The sequence below is a fragment of the Elaeis guineensis genome, chromosome 1 (assembly GCF_000442705.2).
Source record: "Elaeis guineensis isolate ETL-2024a chromosome 1, EG11, whole genome shotgun sequence".
Classification (NCBI taxonomy): Eukaryota; Viridiplantae; Streptophyta; class Magnoliopsida; order Arecales; family Arecaceae; genus Elaeis; species Elaeis guineensis.
Window position 1 is genome coordinate 154917916 of NC_025993.2, and position 24783 is coordinate 154942698.

A 24783-nucleotide genomic window follows, 5' to 3' on the forward strand; every position below is an offset into this window, starting at 1 on the left:
CTAGCAAAATCGCCGTAGCAGAGTTACTGTGGAAGGGAGCTTGAGAACAGCTAGAAAGAAACACCGATAATACAATATAGCAAAAATATCAGACAGATTGCCTGCCAAATAAACTAATCTACAGCACGGTCCTTCAACCACTAAGAGGTGTGACATATAAGAAATCCACATTTGGCCAAGACTCCAAACTTCACAGGTACTTTATTTGGCCATAAGAGGTCAAGGAAAAAAGCCATAAAGCAAGCTTGTAGCACGCTGTCCGGCTAATCATTCTCCAGATCATACGCATCACATTGCGGTGGAATCGAAGGGAGCGAACCATTTGTTGCGGAGTAGAAGCATCCTCCAACTTCTAAATAAAAAAGGGAAAACTACTTTAATATTTTACTCATGCGTAGGCATAATGTCTATGTGCAATACCAGTATGGAACCAATGCTCGATCCAAGGCATATTAGGTGTACTGACACTCTATAAATATGGTACCATTATACAGTCCAATACAGGGATTGCGAACATTGAGTACAAGCGTACAATAAAGAGCGGTGCATGTATTGTTGAGACCTACCAATCTGCTTAAACTCATTCCTTGGGAGTTCAGCTCAAATGTATGAGTTTGCGTCAAATGTATAAACTATAGCTTGACGAATAGAACATGGTGGTTCATGTGTTTCAGCCTATTCAGAGTTCATGGTCATCGTCATATTTATATATAACAGTGGCAAAACAACTGAACAAGTTCAATGTAGACTTGCTCAATTGCTTGAATGACTCATCATACTTTCATCAAGTGATACAATTACTAACATTTGCACACCATCAAGACAACAACTTGGTCTGTGAGAAATATCAGCTCAATTATAAACATCTTAAATCAAAATTGTAAGAATTATCAAAATCGTAAAACTTTCACCACTGATCTGTTTAAATACCCTGAACAAAAAGAAATCATAACCCTTTTGCCACTATCTCCAATATAAGAAATAAGAAATACATCATATTACATTGCTTTTCGTGAGGACAACCGTAGAGATGGAATTTCAATATCTTTTGTGTATATATTCGTGAGGGCAAAAAGAATCAATATAAAAACTACTTGGGCACTCATAATCCCAAAATGGCTGATGCTATTACCAATTTCCATCCAACTTCCAGTATTGCGAACCTGTTCATAAACAGAAAATCATCATGACTTTCAAAGACATTATCTGCTGCTGCTAATTGTCTAGTTCTTTTATTTATATCATGGTACGTATAGGAACATTGGGTTAACAATCTTCTTATGAATCTTTTAGATAGACAAGATATGTGATATGCAACAGCTTCTAAACTTGTATTTATCAGCATGGAATCCAAAAGAACTAACTTAATTATTACCACCAAATAAAAATGTCATGAATATCCTCCAACCCATTCCTCAAATGGTACACTACATAGGAAAAGCATTACATGACCATGGAGATAGCGGTTAACTGAAAGGCAATGGTTTCCCATGGCATTCCTTCATCCTTATAAATCCATAATTGAGTTAAGAAAAAACAACTTAGACTAGAAAAATTCTTGCTTTCTAAATGTATGTGCCTATGTGGATGTGTCTTTTGCATGTATGTGCATGCGCATCTCTATATCTATACATTTGCAGCTATATCTTTACATATGCATACATACATGTCCGTACACATATTATGTATTGCCTGTCTTTGCATGTGCAAGTGCATCTGTACATATTATGTATGTGCACAAAGTGCATGCATTTGCATATGTTATGATGTTTTTTTTGGTACAATATGTTATGATGTTTAAACCATGGAGGTGACGCACCAACATGTCATACTGTGATTACTCATGAAAACTGCATGTTGGTATTAGGACAGCCTTCTGTCTCAGTTAACAAATATTCCAAATCCAAATTGTCTGATGCTCCATTTTTGGTATAGACAGTTTAAGAAAAATATCAGACTCGTGGTAATGCTCCTCGTGAACTATTTCATCGAAGAGTTATTGTTTTACATGCACTTCATTTTCACTATATTATTTGTTTGATGAAAAATAGATCTTGACTTAATACATATTTGCTAAATTCCAAAATTTGGTTTGCTCTTTAGAAATGATACACCAGATTTCATGTTTTTATACTCCACAACAGAATGGTATCACAGAGCATAAACATCATCATATCAAAGAGGTTATGAGAAATTTTCTCAAGTACTTTTTTTGCATTAATAGAATGCCATCTTCTATACCAAATGGACAACATGCAAAGTTATATTTCCAATATCATCCTCGTTTTTCTTTTTTGAAAAGTATATGGATGTCATTGCTTTATTCATCGGGCCCAATCTCAAAGGTGATAAGATGGATGCCAAGTCAATAAAGTGCTTCTTTCTTTGATACTCCTATTGGATAAACTTCAAAATTTATGTTCCTTGGCTGAAGAAGCAGTTTACTATAGCTTATTTAACTTCCATCGAGTACATATAACAAACCTCAGGTTGTAGGGCATATATTCCTGTCAATGTCACAAAGATTAATGCAAACAAAATAATCGAGTCCTCTTATTTATTTAAGTTTCTTTGCTGAAGAGATGAATGAGGGTAAAGAGGACAGTCACATGATTCAAATAAGAGCAAACACACCTTCCCCTACTATAAAGTCTTCAAAAGCAACCTCTCCACTCTCGACTCAACCATCTACTTCTAAGTCAATTGTACACTCCCTCTTATTTCTAATTCTGATTGCCATCACATCTTGAAGTGGAGCTAAAAGGAATTATTGCTATTTATGTTGGAATAGCATATACTTAGCTGCATTGTTTATAGAAGCTTTTAATTGAAGATAAGTAACTAAATGTCATGGAAAGCTTGGATGCTGTGACATCTAAATTCCAATTTCAGGAGTATCAACTATTAAGTATAATCCAAGAAAGTTTTAACAAATTGTGTTTCTCAATCTATTAGGCTTGCCTGCATGTAATCGGACCTTTACCAGTTAGACCTAATCGGAACTTGTGTGCTATAGTACTACAGCCCTAATAATTAAGAATTTAAGATGTTAGGAGCATGCACTAATTAGGTACAAAGACCTGGCATTCGCTTTGTAGACTTCCCTTTTTCCAACTCTCCATTTTCTCTTTCCCTTTCTAGTTTCTTCCCCTTTCTCACCTCTTATTAGTTCTTTCTTGTATCACTTTAATGATTTCTTAAAGCCGAATGACAACTTTAGGCCCATAACCTGACATTGCAGTCTCAAATTGGGTCTTTAAGATTCTTTTCAACCTAGATCTGTCCAAGACAAAAAATATCTAGGATGTAAGAGCCAAAAGAGATCTAGATTACAAGATCAAATCTCCTCTGACAAATTATATATATATATATAAGAAACAATCAACATATATCAACTAACTAATAGGTCAACAAAATATTAAAAATAATCAGATAAGTTATTAAAATATTTATAACCAAATGCCCTTTAAAAACTACCTATTTTTATTATTTTTATATATTTGTAATTACATGTAGTTTTACTAATAAACTTTTAGTACATCAGTGAATAAAGAGGTTCTTTAAAGAAACCAGATAGATGAATATCCACAAGTTTTTCTCATGAGAAATCTGAAAAAAGTTCATTTTTGGCAAAATGTTGTAAATTTTTTTTTTGTTGGATTCATGCATATAGAACAAGGAATCCAACCAAGAGTATATAGATTATGTTATACACCCAATGAAATATTGATACAGCTACCCAAGATCTGCCCAGAGGAACCAAAAAAAAAAAAAAAAACAAGAAAGAAACCACTTATCTCCTCAAGTCTTAATGGTGTTTAGGTTTACACCAAGATTTAATATATTTTTTGCCTCATCATGCCGGATAAAATACTTTTCAGTAAAAAACTAGATAAAAATCATTAAATAAAGAAAAAAACTTCTAATCAAGATGTTTAGCTAGTGCTTTTTTTTTGGTGACAGGTTAGCTAGTGCTTTAAGTGAAATCTGGTTATTAAATGGCAACATAGAGCAAAATTAAGGCCTAAGATATGACCAAGCATCAAGGCAAGAGATCACCAGTAAATAGGATAAAAATATGCATCCATACTTTAATCATCTATCATAAATTTTCAATGTCCTCCATTCAGCAGGGAAGCTAGAGCATGCACACTCCCTAATGTCAATAAAAAAAGGGTACAGCAGGAAAATCCATATCCATTATGTTACAATATATTATATTTCTAACTTAAGGTCTTCTTTAACATTTCTTATTGATAAGTAACAATAGTGTTCTTGCTCTGATTCATCAAACCAAGGTTCGCTGAACTAGTACCAAAGGGGGTACCGGTCGGTGATTGGTTCAACAAGGTATGGGTCCACACTGTGTCGCTCTAGGGCACACCAACACAGGGAGAGCCCAAGAAAGAGGGGGATGGAAGAAGGAGAGAGATGAAAAGAAAGAGAAGCTGAGAGAGAGAGGGGGGGCTTGAATGCCCTCATTAAAATAGGAATTCCCTATTTTATTTCAAAACCATGGATTTCTAATTATTTTTTTACTGAATCCGAATTGAAGTTGGCAAACAATTTGCTGATTTCAATTCAAAATCGGCAAAAATAATTAGGGATTAGTGAAGTCAGCAAATGATTTGCCAATTCCAATTTGAAATCAGCAAAGATAATCAAGGATCCCTATTCCCCCTCCCTCTCTTTCTCTCTCCTCCCTCCCTCTTGCACAGTAGGGCTTCCTTTCGAACCAAAGGAATGAACCGTGCCGGTAATTGATAGGTCCGATTCAGTATGCTCCCGACTGGTTCGGCACAATTTAGCAGACATTGCATCAGACATTAGCAAAAACTAACATACACTAGGATCTTTAATTCTTTGCATCAATAAATAGTTCATCTTTAACAATTTCAAAGGATGAAGAATGTAAAGTTGACCTAGATCATACTATTGTGACTATCAAATTTCAATTCATTTTTTCTTTCATTAGTAATTCTTATATTAGTCATCCTTCTTCTTTTTCCTCACTACTTCCAAAAAAAAAATTCAAAGTGCCTTCCATTTTACATCAAGCAACAACCAGATAAAAATTTGTCTTTAGAAATTGAATGCCATACTATAGACCATCTCTTCAATATTACAAGTTTACAACCATTTATAGAGCTTGCCAACTTCTGTTTCATATCTAACTTCTTGAATATTATCATTTCCTTTTGCTTTATAATGTGTTTTAAGTATGTATTCCACATCATCTTTCTCGCCATAAAAGTGTGTCAAATCTTTATGTAAATGAAAGTGACAGAAAATTGAACCATATGATGGTGCCAGAACTTTGCATGCTTCTGCTATCAAATGTGGTCAAGTATAGCATCAATTTTGTAACCTTTCTCCAATACCATTGTTACGATTTCTCAGATGTAAGCATATCCTCCACTTTAAGTAAGATTTTGAACTATTCCATATACAACACCCTTATTAAAGAATCTTCAATAATAATGTCAATGTGTTTCATAAAGCTCCTTTTGCCACTCCAACTACACAATCCAGATCATTTCTGTAAAAATATCTTTACAGTATTGAAACAAAAGTCATAAGAGAGAACTGGCATAAAGCAACCACTGTACTAGTGCCATAAGAGAAAGCACAAAGGTGAAACAAGAAAAGTATGCTTACCAGGAAAAAGAAATGAATGGTCATAACATCTGAAAATAATATAACAAGAAAATAGCACCCTAGTCGTGAAACTCGAATAAGCTTGGTTATTGCACTAAAGACGCATCTGCATTTAGTTTAAATGATGTTAGGGAAAAAGGAAAAGAGCTAAAACTTCATAACATAAAGTAGCTATTCAAAGAATACTAATAAGAAAGCATAAAAAGACAGTTATGAAGAAATAGGTTTCAGACATGATGTTGGCTATCGCTTGATGGGAAAAGAAATAATTTGCCAGCTCTGAGATTATGACAAATATAACCATCAGAAGAGAGATAACGCAACCACAGCACACATAAGTAATGTTAAGGCTCCCTCATGATAATAACTTGAAAACTTAAAGCAAACATGCAAGGAAAAAAAAGGAAATGTAAGTACATCAGGTACTAAAAGCAGCGACCATACCAACTACATATCTGGCCTCTGTTCATTTATAATGTACTAAGAAGCTGATACTGTATTAGATTGTGCGTGGATTTTCCTATAGCTTATACCAAATAAAACAAAAGAGAGGAGCAAGCTCTCAGATAAAATAGGTTCCACCCAATATTTTGAATGTATAATTGCATGCCAGAATCATAAGAGGTGGACACCTTCAAAAAAAGCAAAAGATAATAATGTCTAGATTCTTGCCAAGCAATAGTGCCTTTCTGTGAAATAAAGCTAATAGACCATGTAGAGCAGGGCACCATTGGTAGCCTTTTTTGCTCAGGTAATGAAACTTCATATGAAGATTGCTTCAAAAGAAACATTACAAACAAAACATGGTTTTATTTCTGAATATCTAGATAAGTAAAATTCATTATAAACATTAAACAGAGCATCAAAAAAAAAAAAAAAAAATCATGTGAAGTTACCCTATCATCAAGGTTTTAATTCCCTGCAGGACCGGGGGCATCCTAGCCATCCCATCCCATTCATGTGAGAACAGGACCATAACAAGGTTAGGAGGCTGAAATCTATCTGCACAAGGAGAGAAGAAGAAAGAGGAAAGAAAGAAAGGAAGGAAAAGAAAAGGAAAAGGGAAAGAAGGAGAAGAAAAAGAAAAGAAAGAAAGGATGGGAGAAGAAAAAAGAAAGGAAAGAAAGGAAGAAGGGAAAGAAGAAGAAGAAAAAGGAAAAAAGAAATGGTTAGATACGAGAAAGCAAAAGAAAAAGAAAGACAGGAAAAGTAGAAGAAAAAGAAATAAAAGAAGGAAAGAAATAAGAAAAATAAAAGAAAAAAAGGGGAGAAATAAGAAAAATGAAAGAAAGAAAAAGGAAAGAGAGATGGCAGATATCTATCAGGATGCATGACAGACAGCTGCTAGGATGGGGCAGGACAACAATGCATCCCATTTGACGAAGAAATAGGGCCAACCCTTTCTTAGGGGATTTAAAACCTTGTCTATCACCAAGTTAATTCTGAAACAGATAGGGTACATGTTATCTCTGAACAGATGTTCCACTTTAAATAGCGAAGTCTCTTTAATATATGATATTAGAGTACTTCCAACACTTGATATTACACTGGAGTCAAGGTTTTAAAACTGGATTTTGGTGAGATCAAAAGAGTATTTCCAACAATTTGGCTTCAACAATTCCAAATTAAAATTATGGAAAAAACTAGAAACTATCAATGAAATTACAGAAAATCAAAAAACAATAAACAAACAAAAATAAATGAAGTAAAAAAGTCATATTTTGTGAGGCCTTTGTTCGTATCATTGTGATGATTTTGCACTGAAACCATCCAAAAAAAATATTTTATAAAATGAAATACTTCAAATTATATATTAGAGTCCACAAGAGGATCACCATCCTCTTCAACTTAATGATGTAGCCAAAGCCTCTTGAGCTCACAAGGCATAAAACAAAAGGGCATTGTAATGCACGAGGCTTTTGCCACTATGATATCCAGGGTTAGTCAAATGTATGCAGCCTTACCCTTACATTTGAAGAGGTTGTTTTCATATTTCTAACTCATAACACTCGATTCACAATGGAGCAACCATTACGCCAAGGCTAGACCTCTAAAAGCGCATCCCAATTCATAAGGCACGGCCATTGCAGGATTTAGGAAGGTCAAATGTACACAGCCTTAACTCTCATGTAAAAAAGCAATTTCTGTATTTCAAACACATGACACCCAAGTCATAGTAGAACAACCTTACGCACCCTCTAGAAGAGCAACCCAGTGCATATGGCTCCTACAACCGCACAAAGTGGGTAGGATCAGATGTATGTAGTCTTATCTCGCATGCGGAGAGGCTATTTCTATGTTTCGAACTCATAACACCCCCGTCACAATGGAGCAACCTTACTATTATACCGAGACTCACCCTTTAAAAAGGTGTCCCAATGCACGAGGTTCTCACTACTGTAGGATTTGGAAGGGTCAAATGTATGTAGCCTTACTCCTGTGTCAGATATGGCTATTTCCATATTTCAAACCTATGAAACCAAGTCACGATGAAGCAACCTTATCATTGCACTAAGGTGACAACCAAAAAAAAAGAATTTTTTCTGAATGGAAAGTGATACCTTGTACAACCCTTCAAACCCCTTCTACAGACTCCTATCCCATTTCTTTGCCAACTATAAAACTTCTCTCTTACTCTTGCTATGTAAATATATAAATTAGCTACACTTTCCTACATGGTACTATCGGAACCCACTTCCATCAAACTACTTAACCAACTCAAACAAGATGAAATGCTCTGACTGCTATTCGAACTCACATGAACTCCAACTCAAAGAAACTAATTCAAATGGTAAATTAATGATTCCTAATTGGGCTACAATTCTAGTAATATGCTTCCAGGCTTGACTAGGCTCCAACTGATCCTATTCTCTCTGACTCATCAACAAGCTGTTACTACATCAGCTGCACTCCTATTCACTATTAAGCTGATGTTTCTGCCAGGGCCCATCCTAGAAAAATCAAACTTCGTAAATTCCAGGTCAAATTAGGCATTTGAACTGAAAATGATGGATGAAGCTTGGTTTTTTCAGGCCCACCAGGACTACTAAGAGCCCCAATATAAATTTTTCATTAAACTTTACCATGGACTATAATTGAAATAAGGTAAAGATCAATGAAAAATTTATATTGGGCGATATCTAGACATTGTTTGTCTATCAATCACAGACTCTAGAAATCTGACCTACATTATAATGGAAATTCAAGGAAACCCGGAAGATCAATCCTAACAAGAATTGAAATAATGAAAAGATCAGAGGAAACAATCTAATGAGTGATCTCCTCGTAATCTCTGCATGCAAGTGCATTACAAATGTACCCACTCATGTATGCGCTCACAAATACAAATATAGATAAACATTTTTAAAAAAAGCATCTATAGATCAAAAGCAACGGTTTGGATTCTTGGTTTTTTGAGGAAAAGCTGAATTTTCACATTCTATGTTCTAAGATATACCTTAGCTCACTGACCATATTGCAACAATCCATTGTGTCCGACTGATGCACAGGTAAGATGCCTCCTGAACAATTGATTTTTGCTTTCTAGGCAATTTAGACATAGCAAATCATGATTGATGAACATGACACAGACTTTCAATTTGAAAGGGTTACGTTTGGCCCCATGTTTGGGAAAATAAATGGCAGCCTTTCCAAAATGAAAATCCACATGTTCTGTGGTGTTATGCATCTTAGGCATCTAGCGGACACAATGGAGAATTGCAATATAGTTACTGAGCTAGAGAAAATCATAGGCAACTATTTGAACATCCAAGGAATTCATATTGACCTACACATCTTAAAAAACATACAACCAATATTCAATGGATTTGGATGCTTGCAAATTATATCAAATCAAAACAAGGCACCTCATCATTACAATTGTTCATTTTGTATCCATGCGGTGCATAGTCTACATTCTCTAGAACACATGATATTTGGTTTAGGCAATTTAAATTCTACTTTAGACATCATAGAATTCGATAGATTTTCAATTTCAAAGGGCTGCTATTGAGTTAGCAGTAATGAGGGCCAAATACTATCATGCTCTCTCTCTCTCTCCCTATGTGTGTGTGTGTTTGAGTATATGCGTATGTATCTATCTATATCTCTTTCTCTGCCTATATGTGTGTATTTATACATACAAATAGGGGCTGTGTCTTTACATAGTTCTAGCACTGCAAACTATTGTTCTATGAATGACACCACCAAGAGGATCGATAACAGATAGATGTAATATTGTATTCAGATTGTCTCAGATCTTCAAGAACAAGAGCAGAAGTAATTAACAGACATAAACAGATAAAAAAAAATACCACATAGGAACTTAGTTAATACTTGGTTCGTCATTCATAATCTCAACAAGCAAGCTAATAAAAAGTTGCAATGGTATTACTTTGGAACAAGGCACGTAAACTTGAACTTACATGACTAGCATGAATGGAATGAATAACTTGAATATAAGTAGGGCTGCCATTAGAAACGGCTGCAATCAAGAGGCAAATAGATACTCATCAATATAATTATTGAACTGTTTGTCAAGAAGATACAGAAAGCTCGACACTTACGCTGAAGATTGTAATGAAACGGTAAACAGATGAAATTTCAAAGCTTGCAATACTGGCAAAATTACCAGTTCCGAAAAATGCGACATTAAATAAGACCAGCTGCACAGAACAACCAGAATAAGATTCAAAAATATATTAGGTGCACTTCTGCTGCACCACAGACAGTATAATGAAAATTTTCAAAGCATTTGGTCATTACATGAAAGAATTTAGAAAAAAATGACAAGGAAAATAATAACAAAGCAAAAGAAATTATCCCTCTTTTATCCACCAGCTTCCTCAATAGTACAGATGTCATTTTCTTTTCTAGTGTGTAGATTTGATAGTCCATTGGTTCTGCTTGTCTTACCAAACTGCTGATCTATCGAGGAATTAGAAATGTAGTGAATATGGAGTTATGGACTATGTACTGATTGTAAAATCAGAGAAATCAGTAATATAAGGAAATTCACAGATTGGGATCAGAATAAGGAAATTTTCCTATGAAACTACTGATCTGTTTAAGAATGATTTTTTTAAAAAATGATGATTTTGGAATTAGAAAAATAAGGAAAAAAAAAATGAAAAACATCTGATCATGAAATTCCAAAAGGAAAGATGTGATAAGGAAATTCAGAAACCATTGACAGTAGGAACTTGGAAGGGATTCAAATTAGGCGTCATAACATGCCTTTCTGGAAAAATGGGGATCAAATAAGAAAATTTAGGAAACAGAACCTAATTTAGGAAATCACTTGTCTATTTAGGAATTCAATAAGAGCAAATATGGAATATGGAGTGGTTGTAAAATCACAAAAGTGAATTCTATTAGAAAATTATTTGAAATAACAATTTTTAAAAAATTGGGATCAAATACTTATTTTCATTTTCTTCCCACCTACATCATTGCATATGCTTGGTTTCTGGTATTCATTTTAATCAAGGGTTTAAATCTTGGGACCAGGCGTTGTCCCAAGTTTTATTTTTGAGATGGTACATTAATAGTCAGGACCATACAACTAGGACATACCGAATAGCCAATAACAAGATGAAAAAAATTTAAAAAAATTTCCAGCTCCATCATAGTGCATCCCAAGTGTCAGGATGGATAGAGATGATCAGGTTCTCCCAGCTCAAGAGAACCAGTGCCCTGCAGGCATCCTCGGTCCTAGTTTCCTATTAGAATAATACAATGCTGACAGCACCATCACAGTACTGGCAAGACTTGATCCTTGATTTTAATCAAAGAGTAAAGAGAAAGGCAGGGCTTGTAAAAAATATATATATAACGGGTGATAAGGTGAAACAACACCCCAAACAGCAAACAAAGAAGTGCAAAGAAAAAGAACCAGAAAAACACAAAGTAAATAAAACAATCTTATTGCATTTCTGGCTATTGTCCTGTATTACAGTTTGCTATAACATATGCCCATCATATTTAATCATTATATCTATCCACTTTATTTTGGTACCATTCTTTTGCACAAGATAAGTAGATAGTGATGCTTTTCTTTCTTTTTTCTTTATTTTCCTGAAGGATCCATTCACTTTATATTCCTTCCTGACTGAAATGTATCCTTGCTCCACAAGCCTCCACACCTTAGTTAGATTTTATCTGGTTCAATGCTCTTAGAAGTTCCAAGTTCCCATATCTAACTGCAATGGCTGTTGTCTTTACTCTCTTCCCTCTTTGGCCGGTTCCATGGTTCTTCATTGAAATATCTTCACCCCTTACAAATGTCTGATCAAGCTTCCAATCTTTAGGAACAAATTTGACAAAAGCCCAAGCATGCAATCAAATCTTTAAGTTTCATGTCTCAATTTTGTTATGACTCTTATCTAATAGTGTGTCTTGTCTTCTGTCAGAGAATTCTTGAATAGCTACAAATTAGATATCTCCTCCTTTTACTTGAGTAACAAATTCATTTGTTGAAACACAATTTTTCCCTTTCCTTAAACTAGCAGATGAAAACAAAAACTTTGAAAGCAAAAAATGACCAGCAATAGAAATGAACCAGCTGCTTATATGTAGAAACTACTTACCCTCCTTCCACCTTTGATAAAGGGGAAGAAGCTTCTACTCTTATCCTAATGCAACCTCAAGGTTTTAAAATGCAACTGTGATATGGAGCTATTTTAAAACTGTGATATGGAGCAGCTAGGGTACTGCATATTGCATGTCCAATAGGCAGGCGCATATGGGAATGTTTATGTGGTTATTATTTTGGAAATATTAGAATAATTTATGGAAATAGATCAAAAAAAGTAAAAAAATTGAAATCACTCAAAACAATAAGAAAAATCAAGTATATTCTTTTAGACTTGTCTGAGAGCCTAGTTTAGCATCACATGACAAGTTAACCAAAAAAATGATAACACCACTAAGCACTATGATTAACTTTCAAGTAAACTTATGCAACCAACAAATGTAACAATTATGCTTAGGCTGCATACGCATATGCAGCTACTTGGACTTACATAGACATATAACTAACCATCTTGCCACCCAACAGCATATAGGGAGTGCATTGGCAAATGTGGTGCGGTCAGCAGACTACATCTGCATACCTGTTGGAAGTGGTGTCCCAACAAAGTCATTATTTGGTGCATGAGAAAAAAAATGAGACATCAATAAGATTGTTTCTGCTTTTTATGTGCTATATGGGGATTACTTGGTTGGTTTGAGATATCTGACAAGGTACTAGATACCTAAGATCAATATGGACATTACAGGATTCTTAGTCTGTTGCCTTCTACAATCAAGGGAGAACCTCACTCCATGTTCCCTAAATTGTCATAAGCTTACGTGCGATTCAGAAACATAATTCATTCACTTGGATATGTCAAGGCACACCTCAGAACATGTCTGATTGAAACCATCAAGAATCCAAGATACATCACATTCTCTGTATGTGATAGTGTTTGCATGTCCCCTAACCTAAGGGATTCATGTGGATTAATGCATTTTATTGGCATTTTACAGCCAGACCACATATACCCAATTTAAGTCATCTCTAGTGGTTAACTGGGTATACATGATCCACATTGAGGACAGGCAAGATAGACAAGGGATCAACTATCCAGTGCAGGAGAATTAACTCATTTGGGTGATGAGGATTGATCAAACATTTAAATTTTGTCGTCATTTTATCAAAAGGGTTTTCATGAATTTATTTTTTTAAAATAATGAAATAATAAAAATAATTATATGTATATTTTTTTTCAAAATTATTTTTTGGAAAAAGAGTTTCTTCAGCGTTTGTTCAAACCTTAAAGCCCATGGATATGTGTTTCGATTATGGGTTCCACAAATCTTGAGAACCGAAACGAGGCATTAGTGATAGTGATGAGGTGGTAGTGCAAATGCTTTCACTATCATGTAGAGGGACTTACATCTTATTATACTCCAAATTGTTGGAGGTCAGGAATAGTCCCAAACAAGGTTTGCTGAACCGGTACCGCCGGCCGTTTCGGCCAGCCAACGGTACGGTTCGGTATGGTTTCATACCGAACCGACGACCCGAACCGGAAGAAAAAAGAGAGAAATTGAGAGAAATAGAGAGAGAAAGAGGAAAAAAAAAAGAGGGAGGGTAAGAAGCCGGCGGAGCCGCCGGACGGCCTCCGACTGGCCGCCGTGGCCGTCGGAGGGCGCCATCCACGTGCGCGGCGTCGCAGGCATGAAATAGGGGCATCACCACTGTTTCGCAAATTTTTTTTAAAAACATGATTTTAAGTGAAGTCGGCAAACGATTTGCCGGCTTTACAATTTTTGTTTTTTTTTTAAAAAAATTCTTAAGTCGGCAACTCATTTGCCGACTTCACGATTTTTATTTTTTTTTAAAAAAATTCTTAAGTCGGCAACCCAGTTGCCGACTTCATAAATTTAAAATTAAAAAAAAAATTGAAACAGACGTCGTCTGTTTCGAAAAAGAAGAAGAGGGCGGAGCCGCGGAGGGGCTCCGCCCACTCGACCGCCCTCAAGCCGTCGGCGTCGGCTCGTCGGCCACCGGGAGACTCGCAACGGAGGCACCGTCTGTCCGGTAGGTTCTCCACCCCCCCTCCGAGCGCTTTCTCTCTTTTTTGCTCTCTTGAAAGTCCTATCGGACGATATGGGGCTCGGAAGCCCTCCGACGGCTGCAGCCGGCCTTCGGCGGCTCCCACCTCCCTCCCTTCCCTCCCCTCTCTCTCTCTTTCTCACTTTTCATTCTTTATTCTTCGGTACCGCCGGTGTATCGATTTTACCGGCCGAATCGTGCCGGTTCCTCGTCGGTCCGGTACGAGATGGGTTGTACCGGCTGGTTCGGCACGGTATGGCAAACCTTGGTCCCAAATCTGATAGGTAAGGAACTCTAGTTGGTCTCAAATACAAACGGGCCCATCCACTTAAGATTTTGGATTGGACTTCAACACAGATCTTAAAGAACACCTTGCAAGTTTTCCAAAGGTCTACGTGTTGGGAATAGTGTCCCAAAACCAATCGTCAGCCTGTTGACGGTTGTGCTCCTTTTTGTATTAGTACATGAATTATAAATAAATAAAAGTTATTTTGGTATTTTTTCATCACAAATGTTTCATCTTCTAATGAACTCCTGTGTTGTGATGAAGTCCTTAGGACTATTTAGACTCGACAAAAGAGGATTTGTCGCTTAGTCCTTAAACATGTTCGCGACCAAATGATACGTTGTTACCAAGGACGACAACGTTTATCGAGCATAGATCGTTATGTGCCATATGGGTTGGTTGTCCTCATAACCAAAGAGTGTGGAGACACTGGTATGGCATACAGGTGAGATGTAATGGTACATCTGCACTGAACGTGACCAACTCCGGAGCTATTTCTGCTGTCAAGATTTGCTCCGATGGGATATGGGTATAAATGTCCCTCCGACCTGAGACCGCCACGGTGACTTGCAAGCAACTCACTGCACTTAGGCACTGGACTACCTGAATTTCTAATTCAGTGACGGAAGGTTGCTGGGTGTAGTCAAGTACTTGACTTGTCGGTGCGTGTGTCAAGATGGGATTGACCACTCCAGTTTAGGAGCTGTGTACAGTCGTGTTTCAATTTAGCAAAACCTTGGCCAGGGTAGTCCTAGTGAGGAGTCACAGGACTAATTGAGTTGAGCACGATTCGGATGATATCATCAGGGTTGACAGTTTAACCCTGAGTCGTCCTAAACACATGGGTCAAAAGGGATGAATTATACGGTAACCATATTCACGTAGGTTCTGAATGTTGCGATTGCGATTATTCGACCTATCTGATCGTCGGGTACCATTGCTAGATGGTCACTTCGATTAGTACAGAAATTGATTCCTGTGCTACCAGCTTAGGTTCGAACCTGCGGGGTCACACACATTAGAGGTTCCTTTCTGATCTGATGGCTGATTATGAGTCTTATCTATCTGGAACTCTATGATTGAGAATTAGGATTCTCTGATCCACACATTTTGGGTACCGGGGTCAAAATTTTGAATTTCAAATTTTGAATTTGAAATTTGAACTCTTTGATCAGGGTTTCATATCGATGGTCTCTGATGCCTGATTGCCCATCGGATTTGGACTCAATATTTATGAGAGGTTTAATTAGTGATTTAATCATTAATTAACTCAATTTGATGGAGTAATTATTTTTGGATCAAGTCCAATTGAATTGGATTCAGTTTGGATTGACCCGATTAGGTTAAATGTTGACCTAATCGCTAAGGTGGTTTAGTCCCTGGTTTGATCAGGAGTTAGGTTTAGTTAATTCCTGATTTGATTAGGATTTTATTGAGCCTAATTAAGCCTAATTATGTTGGATTTAATCTGGTCTAATTGTGCTTAACCTATTTTAAACTAGGTTGGTCAATTTGAATCAAATCACCTTGTTTTAAATTCTCTGCGACACCCAACTTCCTTGCACCCATTTGAATTCACAGAAGAAACTTCTGTGAAATTTTTCTCATGCAAAACCCTTCCCCACGCCCTCATTTGTGCGCCATATGGATGGATAAAATAATTAGTTAGCCATTCAAATTCAAAGCATTTTGAATTTGAATGGATAACTTATCACTTGCCCTTTCATCCTTATCCATTTTGTGCGCCACATTACTTACACGAGAAAAGGTTTCTCGTGAAACATTTTCCACGCACAAAGAGCCACGCCCCTTCTCTTATCACGCCCAAAAGGATAGGGATAAGTTGGTTTTCGTTTGAATTCAAATTTGATTTGAATTCAAATGTGTAACCTCTTGTCTTTATCCTCTCACGCGAATAAGACACGTTCGACGTTGTTTTAAAAAGAGAAGAAAGGTGGGACGTGCGTAAAAATTTAGGAGAGAAACTTTGGGGCGTGAGGAAGGCTTCTGTGCAAGGTGAAGGTCCAAAACCTTCCGAGAGAAAAAGAAAGAAAAGAGAGAAAATTGGGGCAGGTTTTTGGTGTGTACCCTAGGGTTTCTACTAGGGTTCGGGAAGTGAGATTGGTGTGCCACGAGTGTGTGAGTCCACCAAATTTCAGAGAGAGATCCATCACCTCTCAAGCAACTGTGCAGACGATCCGGAGCTCCGAGAAGTCGGCACACATCGATCGAAGGAGTTCGATCAACATCTGCCATCAAAAGGTGAAATCACGAACTAGCATTCGTGAGGAGCTGATCAGACGGGAACTTCGTGTGGATGATCCACAGAGGCCAGACATTTGTGTGGCTGTGATGTGATGATCAGAGCCCCCGACGGTGATCAATTGCGGTGATCGACTATCCGCAAAAGTGATGTGTTCTGAACACAGTACTGTAAAACGTTTACTGATTCAAATTTGAATTTCAAATTTAAATGCATGCTGTTGTATCATATTTAGATCCTAGTGTAGGGTTAATTAGTATTAATTAATAAGATTAATTAATAATTCACTATAAAATAGTAATTTTAAAAAAGTTTTAAAATTACCATTTTGCCCTGTACTAAATTTTGCTTCAAATGGTATCAGAGCATGGTTCTAGAATATGATATACATATGCATGCGTAGATTAAGGTGTAATCTATAAGTTTAAATTTAAAATTAAAATTCAAAATTCAAAAAGATTTGAAATTTGAAATTTGTTAGAAGTTTCAAATTTGAAATTCAAAATTTGAAATTTGAAATTTGGTTGAAATCTCAAATTTGAAATTTAAATTTGAAATTCAAAATTAAATTTGAAATTCAAAATTCAAAATTTGAAATTTGAAATTTGGTTGAAATCTCAAATTTAAAATTTAAATTTGAAATTCAAAATTCAAAATTTAAAATTCAAAGATTGAAAATTCGAAATTTGAAATTTGGTTGAAATCTCAAATTTGAAATTTAAATTTTGAAATTTAAATTTCAAAATTTAAATTTTGAAATTGGTATATTTAGATATACTTGATCCAAGTAGCAAGTAATCTAATTGGGTTGGTTGCCATGGCCGTCCGATCATAGGAGAAAAGTAGGGTTTAAAGGCCCTCTCTTCCCATTCGATGGGTCTCCTATGCGGTAGGGGTGCCGATGCAATTATATCCCATGCCGATGAAGTAGCGAAAGGACTTAATTAAGAAATTTATCATGAATGTGTTAGATTAGATCTAAAAGAAAATTTATGATTTATTTTGAGTTATTTTCTGTTATGAAATGAGCAATAGAATTGCTATTTATGAAATGTGCTGACCTATTTGTGAAATGAGTTGACACATTTGATGAATAGAAAATAAAATCTTTCAAATTTAAAATTATTTTCGAAATGTCAAACCCTGACCCATCAGCCCAAGTACTTAATTAAAAGAATTAAGTGTTGTTTAGTAGGTCTAGAATTGTGAATTAAGACCTAAGACAATTGCATAAACTGTGGGTCAATGGGTTAGATGAATTAGGTCCATAATTGGGTTAGACCTAAGGTTAGTTTAAAAAATAGACTAAATAGAGTAATTGGTCAAATCTAATCAAAAGTTGAATTAGATTAGGTCAAGGATACTCTAGACTCAACTTCAATAGTTGTAGTTGAATGGGTCCATGTCTTTAACTAGACCAAGATGGACTTAATTCATGGCTACGCGGTGGAGCCCTATTTACTAAGTTGATCAAAATTAAAACTAATGAACCGGTCGGTGTCTAAGGTAAGTTCGGCAGTTTTGATCTGTGGTTCTTAAGCGGGAGCTACTCACATTGATTCGATCATTGACGAGTTAATGGCAAATCCCCACCACTGATCTCACTTACCTGGCCAATCTGGTAAGTTAGATTTTGATTAGATCACTTGGTGATTAGAGCTCACCCATATCATTAGGTAAATCAGTGTGACTGATTTAGATGCTCCTAATGCCAGCTTTAATTAAATCTTTTTTTAATCTAACTTGGTGAAGTCAGTGGGAGGATTGAAATTGGCTGGATGATTTCTTCTCTACTATTATTTAATAAAATCCTCAAAATTATTAGGTCCCTAAAATGATTAAGTTATAATGATAACTAAGTCATAGCCTCCCATTAAGTGAGTGATCATGAGTCCATTAGTTCAATGATCATTGGAGGCCCAAAGGCATGGTGCTCATTGGCTAATGGAATTATTATTCATAATATGATAATTTGATTGAGTCTTTCTGATGGTGGTTAGGTTGGCCGGCCAAAGTCGGGCCTGATCATTTATTGGTCCGATTCACTAAATTAAGTCATGTTAATGGTTGGACCTAACCAGATCTTTTCAGTGGAGGCCAAAGCCTACTGATTAGGTTCTGGGGCAAAATAATTACTAGAAGTTGTTTAGAGAAACAACTGGTTAAGAACCTACCCATAGATGCACATGGGTTGACCAACCAAAGTTGGGCTCGTGTGTAGTCTGTGTGGATTCTAGTACCCATTAAGGAATTAAAGTAATTCCTCGAATTGGAGGATGAGGCTACCAGTTCGTAAAAATATTGAAAAAACTTTAGACTAAAATCCAAGTCTTTACTATTAATTTATGTACTAATAGAGGTCTCGTTTTTCTTTAAGCAGCTATGGCCACTACCCTGTCGCTCCGGTCATTATTAGATAATGACAAGCTCATGGGACCCAATTTCGATAGCTAGTATCGAAAATTGAAAATCATCCTTGAGCATGAGTGGATCCTTTATGTAGTAACGATCCAGCACCTGAGGAGCCAGCTCCAAACGCTAGTAAGGCGATCCGAGACACTTACTTGAAGTGGCTCAATGACCGCACCACCATTCGATGTATTATGCTGGCAGCAATGAATGACGAGTTCAGCCGAAGGTTTGAGAATGCCCAGCCACAGGAGATGCTTCAAATGTTGAACGACTCCTTTGGCACGCCTGACGACGTTGAAAGGCACAAAACTAGTTGTGCCATTTTCAATGCTCGGATGAGGGATGGGGCCTCAGTCACTGATCATGTACTGTACATGATCGAGATGATTGAGCGCCTAAGCAAATTGGGCTTTCCTTCTGCACGAGCAGCTCGGTAAGGATGCGATCCTTAATTCCTTGCCCAAGTCCTTCCTCCCATTCCTTACTCATTTTGAATGACAAAGCCTGCAATAAACTACCACGGATTGTTGGGGTTGCTGCAGAACTTTGAGAAGGATCACCAACTCCATAAGGAGTCAGTGAATTTAGTGGGAGGGTCTTCTTCTCATCGTCAACCCTTTGAGAAGGGGAAGAAGAACAAGAAGAAGAAAAATAAGAAGGTGCAATCTCATGCTGGGACAGTAGCACGGGGTCAGACCAAGAAGCGCAAGCACGACCAGAGCCAGGCGGAGTGCTTCTTTTGCAAGAAGCACGGGCATTGGAAGAGGAACTATCCTCAATACATTGCCTCCCTGGATCCGAACAGGCCAAAGAAGAAGCAAGGTAATTATATGATAACTCCTTGCAACTTTTTGATTTGTGATACTGCTGCCTGGGTATTGGATACCGGAAGCCCTTATCATATTTGTAATTCGATGCAGGGTCTGCAGGTCAGTAGGAGATTTGATGAAGGCGAGAGGTTCCTGAATGTTGGAGATGGAAGCAAAGTTCCAGTTCTAGCTTTAGGAATCATGAGTCTTATAATCAATTCTCGTAATATAATTCTGAGTGAATGTCACTATTGTCCAAGTTTTTTATTAAATATTATTTCTGTAGACCTTTTGGCCATGTACGGTTATGATTTTTTAATAAAAGAAATATTTACAATATCATTTTGAATGGTGTTACAATATTTGTTGGACAATTAAATAATAGAATTTACTTACTATCACAGCCTGTTAATGTGGTTCAAAAATTTGGTAAACGCTCTAGAATAGATAATGTGTCAGAAGTCTACCTTTGGCACTGTAGGCTAGGTCATATCAATAAGAACAGGATAAACAGGTTGGCTCAAGAAGGAATTCTTGAAGTTAGTGATTGTGAATCACTTCCAACCTGTGAGTCCTGTCTTCTTGGGAAGATGACCAAGTCACCTTTTACTGGAAAAGGTGAGCGAGCCAGTGAACTCTTAGGTCTGGTACATTCTGATGTATGAGGACCCATGAGCTCAAGTGCAAGAGGTGGATTTTTTACTTCATAACCTTCACAGACGACCTATCTAGGTATGGGTATGTCTATTTAATGAAGCATAAGTCGGAATCATTTGAAATGTTCAAACTATTCCGAAATGAGGTAGAAAAACAAACTGGAAGTGTATTAAAACTCTTCGATCTGATCGAGGAGGTGAATACCTTTCCAATGAGTTTCTGACGTATCTAGGGGAGAATGGGATTCTCTCTCAGTGGACTCCTCCTGAAACACCACAGCATAATGGTGTGTCTGAAAGGAGGAATCGGACCCTGTTAGACATGGTTCGATCCATGATGGAGTTTGCTGGTCTGTCAATCTTCCTCTAGGGATATGCGCTCGAATCGGCTTGTTACCTTCTAAATAGAGTTTCGAGTAAGTCTGTAGCCAAAACACCATATGAGATATGGATAGGACGTAAGCCAGTACTCTCGCACCTTAGGGTTTGGGGGTGTCCGGCTTATGTTAAACGTTTAATTACAGACAAGCTTGGACCTAGGTCTGACAAGTGTAATTTTATAGGGTACCCAAAAGAGACCAAAGGATATTATTTCTACCTTGCTGATGAGCAAAAGATGTTTGTCAGCCTTAAGGCAATCTTTTTAGAAAAGGAGTTCCTTAGTGAAGGAACTGTTGCCTCTAAAGTCGAACTTGACGAAGTTCGACAGGTGGAAAAATCGACACATATTACTGAACCTGAACCGGATTTGATTAGATCAGATTCGGAGCCCATTGATTATGCACCCTTAAGACGGTCTGGTAGAGTACCACATCAACCGGACAGATACTATGGTTTCTTGGTCCGGGATGGTGATCCTGTCGAACTTGATGAAAACGATGAGGATCCGATCACCTACATGGATGCAATGTAGAGACCTGACTCTGAGAAATGGCTAGAGACCATGAAATCCGAAATGGAGTCCATGAAGGTCAATGATGTGTAGACATTGGTTGACCCACCCGAAGGAGTAAAACCCATAGGGTGTAAGTGGGTCTTCAAAAGGAAGAGGGGCACAGACGGATAGGTGGAGATCTATAAAGCCCATCTGGTTGCCAAAGGATATCGTCAACGTTATGGTATAGACTATGAGAGACGTTTTCTCCTGTGGCAATGCTCAAATCCATTCGGATTATGCTTGCGATAGCTGCCCATCTGGACTATAAAATCTGGCAGATGGATGTGAAGACAGCTTTCCTAAATGGAGAGCTGGACGAAGAGGTGTATATGATACAACCTGAAGGGTTCACATCCACAGATGAGTCTAAGGTGTGCAAGCTACAGAGGTCCATTTATGGACTTAAGCAGGCATCTCGGAGTTGGAACATACGTTTTGATAGGACGATCAAAACGTATGGCTTCGTTAAGAACGGAGAAGAGCCCTGCATTTATAAGTGGGCTAATGGTCCAGTAGTAGTATTTCTTGTATTGTATGTGGATGACATTCTCTTAATCGAGAATGATGTCCCTGCATTACAGGGAATAAAGATTTGGCTATCGTCACAGTTCTCCATGAAGGATCTGGGAGAAGCTTCCTACATCCTAGGGATGAGGATCTATAGGGATAGATCCAAAAAGTTGCTTGGCTTATCCCAGTCCACGTACATTGATACTATGCTGAAAAGGTTCAGCATGAAAAATTCCAAGAAAGGCTATCTACCGATAGGCCATGGAATTTTTCTCTCGAAGAGGGATTGTCCGACAACACCTCAAGAGAGAGAGCGTATGGGTAGGATTCCATATGCTTCGGCAGTGGGATCTATCATGTACGTCATGACATGTACACGACCACATGTGGCATACTCACTAGGGGTAGTGAGTAGATACCAATCTGATCCAGGAGAGAATCACTGGAAGGTTGTTAAAACCATCCTGAAGTATTTAAGAAATACTAAGGACCAGTGGCTTATATATGGTGAATCGGACTTGAGACTTATAGGGTTTACAGACTCTAGTTTCCAGTCTGATCGCGATGATAGCAAGAGTGTGTTAGGATTTATTTTTACCCTTAATGGTGGGGCTGTCTGCTGGAAGAGTTCCAAGCAGCACACTGTGGCTGATTCAGTATGCGAGGCGGAGTATATTGCTGCATCAGATGCTGCCAAAGAAGCGGTGTGGCTGAGAAAATTCATCACCGAGCTCGGAGTAGCACCCTTCCTTGTTGGTCTAGTTCTGCTCTACTGCGACAGCTCTGGAGCCATTGCTCAGGCGAAGGAACCAAAGGCACACCAGCGGACGAAGCATATTCTGCGCCGCTACCATCTCATCCGGGAGATCGTGGATCGAGGTGACGTCGACCTTCAGAAGATCGACGGGAAGGAGAACTTGGCCGACCCATTCACTAAAGCCATTGCGGTGAAGGAGTTCAACGACTACAAGTCGAAGATGGGTATTAGATACTGCACCGATAGGCTTTAGGCCAAGTGGGAGATTGTTGGGAATAGTGTCCCAAAGCCAATCGTCAGTCTGTTGACGGTTGTGCTCCTTTTTGTATTAGTACATGAATTATAAATAAATAAAAGTTATTTTGGTATTTTTTCATCATAAATGTTTCATCTTCTAATGAACTCCTGTGTTGTGGTGAAGTCCTTAGGACTATTTAGACTCGACAAAGGAGGATTTGTCGCTTAGTCCTTAAACATGTTCGTGACCAAATGATACGTTGTTACCAAGGACGACAACGTTTATCGAGCATAGGTCGTTGTGTGCCATATGGGTTGATTGTCCTCCTAACCAAAGAGTGTGGAGACACTGGTATGGCATACAGGTGAGATGTAATGGTACATCTGCACTGAACGTGACCAACTCTGGAGCTATTTCTGCTGTCAAGATTTGCTCCGATGGGATATGGATATAAATGTCCCTCCAACCTGAGACCGCCACGGTGACTTGCAAGCAACTCACTGCACTTAGGCACTGGACTACCTGAATTTCTAATTCAGTGACGGAAGGTTGCTGGATGTAGTCAAGTACTTGACTTATCGGTGCGTGTGTCAAGATGGGATTGACCACTCCAGTTTAGGAGCTGTGTACAGTCGTGTTTCAATTTAGCAAAATCTTGGTCAGGGTAGTCCTAGTGAGGAGTCACAGGACTAATTGAGTTGAGCACGATTCGGATGATATCATCAGGGTTGACAGTTTAACCCTGAGTCATCCTAAACACAGGGGTCAAAAGGGATGAATTATACGGTAACCATATTCACGTAGGTTCTGAATGTTGCGATTGCGATTATTCGACCTATCCGGTCGTCGGGTACCATTGCTAGATGGTCACTTCGATTAGTACAGGAATTGGTTCCTGTGCTACCGGCTTAGGTTCGAACCTGCGGGGTCACACACATTAGAGGTTCCTTTCTGATCTGATGGCTGATTATGAGTCTTATCTATCTGGGACTCTATGATTGAGAATTAGGATTCTCTAATCATGAGTTTCACACATTTTGGGTACCGGGGTCAAAATTTTGAATTTCAAATTTTGAATTTGAAATTTGAACTCTTTGATCAGGGTTTCATATCGATGGTCTCTGATGCCTGATTGCCCATCAGATTTGGACTCAATATTTATGAGAGGTTTAATTAGTGATTTAATCACTAATTAACTCAATTTGATTGAGTAATTATTTTTGGATCAAGTCCAATTGAATTGGATTCAGTTTGGATTGATCCGATTAGGTTAAATGTTGACCTAATCGCTAAGGTGGTTTAGTCCCTGATTTGATCAGGGATTAGATTTAGTTAATTCCTGATTTGATTAGGATTTTATTGAGCCTAATTAAGCCTAATTATGTTGGGTTTAATCTGGTCTAATTGTGCTTAACCTATTTTAAACTAGGTTGGCTCAATTTGAATCAAACCACCTTGTTTTAAATTCCCTGCGACACCCAACTTCCTTACACCCATTTGAATTCACGAGAAGAAACCTCTCGTGAAATTTTTCTCATGCAAAACCCTTCCCCACACCCTCATTTATGCGCCATATGGATGGATAAAATAATTAGTTAGCCATTCAAATTCAAAGCATGTTTGAATTTGAATGGATAACTTATCACTTGCCCTTTCAT

General features: G+C 37.6%; 1 protein-coding gene across 4 annotated transcripts in view; it reads right to left on the reverse strand.

Annotated features, from left to right (window-relative positions):
- Window positions 1–717: 717 nt before the first annotated feature.
- LOC105039157 (uncharacterized) overlaps window positions 718–24783 on the reverse strand; it is a 69417-nt gene continuing 45351 nt past the window's right edge. For 3 of the 4 annotated variants that reach the window (XM_073244711.1, XM_010915189.4, XM_073244710.1), the window contains 4 exons: window positions 10224–10322; window positions 10083–10141; window positions 5659–5764; window positions 718–1163 (listed from right to left, as the gene is read on the reverse strand). In XM_073244711.1, coding sequence (XP_073100812.1) covers window positions 999–1163; window positions 5659–5764; window positions 10083–10141; window positions 10224–10322 — 429 coding nt within the window. In that variant the 3' untranslated portion in view covers window positions 718–998. The remainder of the gene's footprint in view (window positions 1164–5658; window positions 5765–10082; window positions 10142–10223; window positions 10323–24783) is intronic. The other variant, XM_073244707.1, reaches the window with a different exon arrangement.